This window comes from Sinocyclocheilus grahami, unplaced genomic scaffold (assembly GCF_001515645.1).
Source record: "Sinocyclocheilus grahami isolate Dianchi unplaced genomic scaffold, SAMN03320097.WGS_v1.1 scaffold176.1, whole genome shotgun sequence".
NCBI lineage: Eukaryota > Metazoa > Chordata > Actinopteri > Cypriniformes > Cyprinidae > Sinocyclocheilus > Sinocyclocheilus grahami.
The window spans coordinates 477,082-486,285 of NW_015505355.1; the positions used below are offsets into that span (position 1 = coordinate 477,082).

The 9,204-nt window shown below is 34.1% G+C and overlaps 1 protein-coding gene and 2 long non-coding RNA genes across 3 annotated transcripts in view; 2 read left to right on the forward strand and 1 right to left on the reverse strand.

Annotated features, from left to right (window-relative positions):
- Positions 1–841, reverse strand: part of LOC107593744 (uncharacterized) — an 8,117-nt gene extending 7,276 nt beyond the window's left edge. The window contains exon 1 of the mRNA XM_016283604.1: positions 524–841. Coding sequence (XP_016139090.1) covers positions 524–836 — 313 coding nt within the window. The 5' untranslated portion in view covers positions 837–841. The remainder of the gene's footprint in view (positions 1–523) is intronic.
- LOC107593746 (uncharacterized) overlaps positions 1–8,349 on the forward strand; it is a 20,077-nt gene extending 11,728 nt beyond the window's left edge. Inside the window, exon 3 of the long non-coding RNA XR_001610115.1 lies at positions 7,833–8,349. This is a non-coding gene — a long non-coding RNA (uncharacterized lncRNA). The remainder of the gene's footprint in view (positions 1–7,832) is intronic.
- Positions 4,598–7,460, forward strand: LOC107593745 (uncharacterized). The gene is made up of 3 exons (XR_001610114.1): positions 4,598–5,022; positions 6,870–7,007; positions 7,189–7,460. It is a non-coding gene; the product is annotated as an uncharacterized lncRNA (long non-coding RNA).
- Positions 8,350–9,204: the final 855 nt, after the last annotated feature.

The following is a 9,204-nucleotide window of genomic DNA, read 5'->3' on the forward strand; positions in this document are numbered from 1 at the left end:
AAAACTGCATAATGTTACGGAGTAAAATGTGATGTCTGTGCAAGTTTTGGAGGCGTTGATGGAAGCGATTTACTGGATTTATGCTTTGATAATCGTACTGAATATTACCCAGATGTAGTTTTTGATAAAAATGTGATTTTCTCACCTTTTTGCTCAAAATAATGCATTTTTTATTAAACCTATTACTTGTATTGTACCTAAAGTGTTTATAAAAAAAGAATGCTTTAAGCTAGAATAAAACAGATTTTTTTGGTTAAAAGTAGAGGCTCTGATCTTTATTTTGGTGTATTGCATATTCAAATATTCATACAGCAAAATATTCTGGAGGCCATCAAATTTTAGTGAAACTCATCAAAATCGCTGGCGGTGGCTGGCAACTTTTTTCAAAAATGCTGGCGGGGAAAGAGTTAATGGAAAAGGTGTGACTGCGACCTAAGTTGAGGTACTTAGAATAATTTTAAACCACTGTAAAAAGTTTGAGAAGCACTGGTTTAGAGCATCACAGTATGTAGAGCGGCTGTACCGGCCTTGCTGCGGGAGTGCAGGTAATCGTGCAGCGGCGCCTCGTTCCTCCGCAGACTCGTCCTGACGCAGTGATCGACCGTCTCTGGAGTCACCGTGATGCCCAGCGCCTGCAGAACGTCCACCACCGCCGTGGCTCCGCACGCCGAGGCCCCGATCTGCAGCGTCTGCCTCTGAACGGCCTCCTGGATGCTCCACAGCATGGCTGTGTTTCTCTGGGCCTCCTCAGCTTCGGCTCCAGATCCGGGTCCCATCGCCTCCATCTCTTCTGGATGCTGACGTGCTGGAAACACACACAAAAGAGCTGCATTCATGAGTGCTGTGATTAGCCACGCCCTCTCTTTCCAAAGCTCCACCCACAAACACATGCAAATATACCAATACAAGAAAAATCATATATGTGACCCTAGAGCGCAAAAGCACACACACTCACACTTTTATGCCAAAAATCATTAGGATATTAAGTAAAGATCATGTTCCATGAAGATATTTTGTAAATCTCCTACTGTAAATATATCAAAACTTAATGTTTGATTAGTAATATGCATAGCTAAGAACTTCATTTGGACAACTTTAAAGATGATTTTCTCAATATTTGGAGTTTTTTGCACCCTCAGATTCCAGATTTTCAAATATTGTCCGATCCTAACAAACCATACATCAATGGAAAGATTATTTATTCAGCTTTCAGATGATGCATACATCTCAATTTCAGAAAACATTTACCATTAAGACTGGTTTTGTGCTCCAGGGTCACTTTTATTGAATGCAGTGTTTAAGCAAAATTAATAAATATGCAATGAGATGTGCAATGTGTTTACGTAATCATGTCAAATAAGACACAAATTTATAATTTATTGACAATAATAATGGTCAGAAGAAATCTTTGCATATTACAATTACATAACTACAAACAATTATAATTTTGTTAATTATTATCAATACATGATTTTATTTTATAAAATTGCCTCTTATTTGACATTTGTACATTTTAGCTGGTTTGAAAATGCAAAATTAAACAAGTATGCATATAACTCACTATCTTAAGGTTTCCAAGCAACATAATTGTCATCACTTGCATGATTAACTAATTCACTAATTGAGCAACATCTAGTTATTCTTAAACATAAACACAGCTCTTTCGCAGTTCTATGTTAAAATATCAAAATAAGACACAAATTCATTATTTATTGACATAATGATGATCAACATAATTGTACATTTATATTATAATGTCATAATTGTAAACAAATTAAATATTAAACATTTTGGGGAAATTGTCTTATTCCACATTTTGGAATAACATTTGATTAAAAAAGTAAAATAACTGTTTATGTCTAAGATGATAACTCAGCACTGCTTAATTAATTAAATATTAAATGTGATGTGGTCCTGACAACTGTGCGTGCGTGTGTGTGTGTGTGTGTGTGTGAGAGAGTGCATGTGTGTGCGTGCGTGTGTGTGTGTGTGTGAGTGTGTGAGAGTGTGTGTGTGTGTGTGCGTGTGAGAGTGTGTGTGTGAGAGTGCATGTGTGTGTGTGTGTGAGTGTGTGTGTGTGTGTGCGTGTGAGAGTGTGTGTGTGAGAGTGCATGTGTGTGTGTGTGTGAGGGAGTGTGTGTGTGTGCGTGTGTGAGTGTGTGTGTGTGTGTGTGTACGTGTGAGTGTGTGTGTGCGTGTGAGAGTGTGTGTGTGAGAGTGCATGTGTGTGTGTGTGTGAGAGTGTGTGTATGTGTGCGTGTGTGAGTCTATCTGTCTGTCTGTCTGTGTGTGTGTGCGTTTGTATTTTATTACTAAATTATATATTATATCACTCGGAAATTTAGATTCTAATTATATAATTAAACATGCAATATGATTCTTTAGCTAATAAGTTTGCCAAGCAACATGACCACAGGACCACAACACATTTCACGTTTAATTAATTAAATCAACTACACATTAACAAAGCTATCTTGCATTTGCAATCGAGTTTATGTCAAAATGTTAAATAATACATCAATAAAGTAAATGTGTATTACACTTTTATAATTATCAGCAAAAATAATAATATTCTGATCTTTTTCAATTTGATTTTGTTTAAACGTGTCTTATTCTAAATGTTAAACTGTATAACAGTTTCACTGCAATTCATGTTATAATGTTAGAATTAAATAACAATAAAAATAATACATATGCACTTATCTGTACATAGTGAATGCAGTTATTTTTAAGCGGTTGTTGACATCCTATCTAAAACGTAATTTAGCCACAAAAAAACAACAATAACGTTTAACAATAACAGGAACAATTCTGTAATTGTTCTTAAAATATCACGAGAGTTTTTTAAAATATTTTATTATTTTTAATTATTTATTATTATTATTTAAATTTTTTTGCTATTGCAGCGGTTAGTATGGAAGCCCGTTTCCGCCACTGAATAAAAAAATCTAAATTAGTTAATTGTGACTTTTTATCTTACAATTCGGACTTTTTTTCTCAGAATTGCGTGATACAAACTCGCAATTCTGAGAACATATCAGTCTTTTTTCCCCCCTCAAAATTGGACTTTAACTCGCATTAAATCGTTTATATCACGCAATTATGAGAAAAAAAGTCCGAATTGCGAGAAAAAAAGTCAGCAATTCTGAGAAAAAAGTCCGAATTGCGAGAAAAAAGTCTGAACTGCGAGAAAAAAAGTCTGAATCGTGAGTTTATATCATGCAATTCTGAGAAAAAAGTCAGAATTGCGAGAAAAAAGTCTGAACTGCGAGAAAAAAAGTCAGAATTGTGAGTTTATATCATGCAATTCTGTGAAAAAAGTCCGAATTGCGAGAAAAAAAGTCTGAATTGCGAGTTTATATCACGCAATTCTGAGAAAAAAGTCCGAATTGTGAGAAAAAAAGTCTGAATTGTGAGAAAAAAAGTCCGAATTGCGAGAAAAAAAGTCCGAATTGCGAGATAAAAAGCAATTACCACTTTTTTTCTGTTTTTATCCAGTGGCTGAAACCAGTGGTAGGTTAGAGAGACATCTGTGCTGGATATAGTGTTCCGGGTCGCTATGATTGGTGAAACATTCATGCATTTAAGGGTTAATATAGTAAATACTACATTTTACTAAACTCTTTTTAGTACACTTCAATATTTTAGTTCAGCGTCTGTGCTCGTCCTCTGGCGGATGTGTGCAGTCAGAAGTAATGCAGTGCAGTTATGAATGTGTTGAGAGTTTTGGAAATGCTTTCGCTTTCGAGCGCGAGTGAAAGTGTGTGTGTCAGTGCGCTGATGAGGAACGTGTCTGGCAGCAGTAATGTAGACAGCAGCTCAAGCTGATACTGGACGGACAGCTTTAGGAGTTTATATCACGCAATTCTGAGAAAAAAGTCTGAATTGTGAGAAAAAAAGTCTGAATTGCGAGTTTATATCACGCAATTCTGAGAAAAAAGTCTGAATTGCAAGAAAAAAAGTCCGAATTGTGAGAAAAAAAGTCTGAATTGCGAGAAAAAAAGTCTGAACTGATAGTTTGATATGATATATATAGATATAGATTATACATATGTGTGTGTGTGTGTATATATATATATATATATATCATAGTTTATATACAATGAAATAATAAAATATAGCAATTTATTATAATTATTGAATTATTTAATTATGTATTTGTTAATTAATGATAAAAATGTATTGCTAAATTTCAGAATCAACACAAAATCAAATGTAAAATAGATAGATATTTTGAAAGACAGATCAATAGATATCTCTCTGCAGTTTTACCAATTTTATTATTTTTTCATAGCATTCTATAATCAGAGAGTTGATGATCAAATGTATTCATAAATGTGTTCATCTGCATTTTTAATGTATATAAAAAGTTGTGCTTTATACTGTTTTTTTTTTTTTTTTACAGATGAGTACTAACAAATAAGGTTTTGACAGATTTATTTCCCTTCTTGGCACAAATATGTGCCTGCTTGGTACACACCCACACACAAACACACACACAACACACTAACAAAAAAGTACCCAAAAGTACCACTGTTTGAACATGCACCACCGTAGTATGCTATTATCTGATGAATCATTCATGCTATAAATCTCATAGCACCTAGTAGCTGATATCATTAGCATAGCATTTTTAAACCTTGTTAATTCAGATCAGGTTGTTTGTTGACTGAGTGTGAGACGTTTATCTCCATATTTCCTCCACAGACCTCATTGATATTACTGTTAAGGGCACGGATGGAGAAGCAGCATCTCTTCCCTGCAAGTGTCCTCCGGATAGGCCTCCGTATCTGGTCTGGCAGAAGGTCGCCGGTGAACAGCCGCTCGTGGTTAATTACTATAAAGACGACGAGCAAGAAGACAACCTCACAGCATCTGAGTTCAGGAACAGAACAGAGCTGAACCTGAGTGGAAACTGTTCTCTAGTGTTTCACAGAGTGAGTCTGTCAGACCAGGGACTGTACGAGTGCTACTACAAGAAATCACCGTTAAGACGTGAAAGAATCCATCTGGTCGTCACAGGTCAGTATGTGTGCATTTATTCCGCACTTAAAATGGTGAATTTTATATGCTTTATATGGCATTTCTGTGTTCACTTGTTCATTGTAATGGTTTAAAATTAAAAGACGTTCTCTTTAAAATTAAGTTGCATTCAGAATATGGTTAAAGATAAAATAAAGCATAACATCATCCTGCTGAGCAAATCAACTTACCAATACATTTAGTGTTAACTACTCATGAAAGAAATTAATTCAATTAACTCCAAAATTAAAAGCCAAACCTAGTGTTTGTAGGTCATTTCGACAACGGAGAAAAAAAGTGTTTTTTTTGTTTGTTTGTTTTTTGTTAATTCTGACTTGTTTTCCTCACAATTGCAACATTATATCTCACAATTCTGACTTATAGTATCTCGTAATTCTGACTTTAAAATATCTCATAATTCTTGATTTATATCTCACAATTCTGACTTTGTATCTCGTAATTCTGACTTTATAATATCTCGTAATTTTGAATTTATAATATCTCATAATTCTGACTTTATATCTCACAACTCTGACTTTATAATATCTCATAATTCTTACTTTATATCTCACAACGCTGACTTTATACTATCTCATAATTCTTACTTTATATCTCACAACGCTGACTTTATACTATCTCATAATTCTTACTTTATATCTCACAACTCTGACTTTATAATATCTCAAAATTCTTACTTTATATCTTACAACTCTGACTTTATAATATCTCATAATTCTGACATTATATCTCACAACTCTGACTTTATAATATCTCATAATTCTGACTTTATATCTCACAACTCTGACTATATAATATCTCACAACTCTGACTATATAATATCTCACAACTCTGATTTTGTAATATCTCATAATTCTGACTTTATATCTTACAACTCTGACATTATAATATCTCATAATTCTTAATTTATATCTCACAACTCTGACTTTGTAATATCTCATAATTCTGACTTTATATCTCACAACTCTGACTTTGTAATATCTCATAATTCTGACTTTATATCTCATAATTCTGACTTTATAATATCTCATAATTCTGACTTTAAATCTAAACATTTCTTACTGTATATCTCACAATTCCTCACAACTCTGACTATAATATCTCAAAATTCTGACTTTATATCTCGTAATTCTGACTTTATAATATCTCAAAATTCTTACTTTATATCTTACAACTCTGACATTATAATATCTCATAATTCTTACTTTATATCTCACAACTCTGACTTTATAATATCTCATAATTCTTACTTTATATCTCACAACTCTGACTTTATAATATCTCATAATTCTGACTTTATATCTCACAACTCTGACTTTATAATATCTCATAATTCTGACTTTATATCTCACAACTCTGACTTTATAATATCTCATAATTCTGACTTTATATCTTGCAATTCAGAAATTGTATATGCTTAATTCTTCAAAATTGTGAGATATAGACTTTTTTCTTAATTCCATGGCAGAAATCAATATTCCATAGCTCAGAGACTTTTGCATGAAGATTATACAGTAAACTCATTCAGCCTTTTAAAACTAAATGTGAGCTCTCCGAGTGCTTGTGTGAGAAACAAGAACATGTGTCTCTTTTACTTTCAGGATTGACTTCAAGATATTCATTTTATCTTTGTTTATCCGTCTGTTCCCTGGGAATCGGGGCAATGGTTTTGCTGTAGACCTTTGGCTCATAGTTTATCTAATTGCTACCATGCTATGTCAATATTACAGAGTTTGCGTCAAATGTCTTCTATGAAGACTTAAGACTATAAGAAACACCATTTCACTACTCCAACACAAATATACCATGAACCTCTGTTGTTTCCGTAGAAAAACAACAACAAATACCTGGTCAGAACGTCCAGAGCACCATTGTGACGTCTTCAGTTTGCGTGTTTTTCATCATTGTGATCGCAAGTGCTGCTGTATACGTGGGAATCACTTGCAGGAATAGACATCAGATGAGAAGTAAGTCCATTTTGTGCTCATTGCAGTTAAAATAAATGGCAGCTTACAGTAAGAAGAGTACATGAACTCTTCTTGCACTCTGATGTCGGTTTAAAAGCTCTGTGACGTTCACGTTAAGATGAAATCTGAGCTTATAATCAGCATGGTACATGTGATTTATGGTGTTTTTCTTCCTTTGCAGGAACATTTATTGCAACATCAAGGAGGAGCATTTAACAGCTGTCAATTCAGAGCAAGATCTAGGTCTATAGATACTTTTGAATGGCAAATGCAACAAACAAAACAACAAACAGCACAAGCTCGCACACGTCGTGTAGTTCTTATGCGGGTGACCCATTTCACTTGTTAACCCACCACAAACATTTTCTGCCACTTCTCCATCTATTAAAGGAGTAAATCACCGCTGACAAGATGGGCTTTTAATAAAAGCGGGCTGTCTATGCAAAAAAAAAAAAAAAAACGGTGCTACATAACTAGAGAATACAAAAATGCGCAAGTATAATCTGTAGTTTTCAGACTTTTGTTGACAAATAAATGGGGATTTCTTGTATAGGTCACACTGATAAAGATACACATTGTGCATTTACTTATACTACTGATATTGTAACAACACAAAGTTGGTTGAAAATCTGCAAACTTACCCTTTAAAGGTAAAATAGTCCATAACAATAATGCAACTGTGAATGCCAACCACTGCCTAATAATGTCACTTATGCTTTAACATGGTTATTATTGCTTTTTGCTGCATATCAAGACCAATCAAGTGGTTTGCGTGGTTTTAAAACATAAAATTTGTTCAAAACATTAAACATGAGTGAACCTAAGAGAACTAATAATGTATATGTTTCCTTTAACAGATGCATTCTGTCCAAATACTTTACACTTTACATCCTTATGTTCGACTTTTTACATGCATAGTCTCTAAACGTTCACATACAGTATGAATATATAGAGTACATAGCCAAAGCAAAGATGTACATTAAGCATATTTACTCAGTGGATTTATAAAGTCCTGTCAGTTCGAAAAAACATTCTTAAAGTAATGTTTAAAGAATGCTCTAATAACTTTATTAATATTTGATATACGTTTTTCATAACGCTGTGCAAATCATTCTTGGAACGTCCTTACGATGTTATTTGCACATGCTGAATGTTCTAAGAAACATTTTTGTTACATTTAAATAACGTTCAAATCACGACAAGAAAACTAGACAGTTTAAGGTTTATAGAATAATAAAAAAAAACATTTGAATAACGTTATTTTTGGGTGAAATAGAGTTAGTGGAACATTGTAAGAAACCTTTTTGTAACCTTTAAATAGCATTCTAATCACAACAAGAAAACTGGAATAGTTATAACCTAAATTTGTTATCAAGGTAGCTTTAAAGAACATTCAAAATAACGTTCCCATAATGTTTGCAAAATGATAGAATTAAATGTTTCTTTCATGAATGTTCAGATAACCACGAAAACAGATTTTAAACCTTTAAACAAATTACATTTTCATATCTTAACAGGAACATTATTACGTTAACTATAGGATTGTGCTCTGAACCTCAAAATAACACTTTTATCTTTGCTGTTATTTTACACTCGGTCACTTCATGCATGTAGATCGGCATGGTTGTTTTTCAACATTTCACTGATACTGACCACAATATCTCTGCAGAACATATGTTGACATTCGCTTATTTGCTTTCTGATATTCACTTTCATTCTGACCAGGAGTCAATGTGTGTGTGTGTGTGTGTGTGTGTGTGTGTGTGTGAGTGTGTGTGTGAGTGATTGTGAGCGTGTGTGAGAGAGAGAGTGTGTGTGTGTGTACGCGTTTTTGTGACAAATGAGGACATAAATGTGTATAATGACAAAGGTATGACAGGTATTACAAGGAGAAGGTGACTTTTCAGGACATTACCCCATGTCCCCACTTTTCAAAACGCTTATAAATCACACAGAATGGAGTGTATTGAAAATCTGAAATAGCAGAAAGTCTCCTGTGAGGGGTAGGTTTAGGGGTAGGGTTGGTGTAGGGCAATAGAATATACGGTCTGTACAGTATACAAACCATTACACCTATGGAGAGTCCCCACTTTTCACAAATGTAAACCTGGGTGAGTGTGTGAGTGTGTGTGCGTGTGTGAGAGAGAGAGTGGTGAGAGAGTGAGAGAGAGAGAGAAAGAGAGTGTGTGTGTGTGTG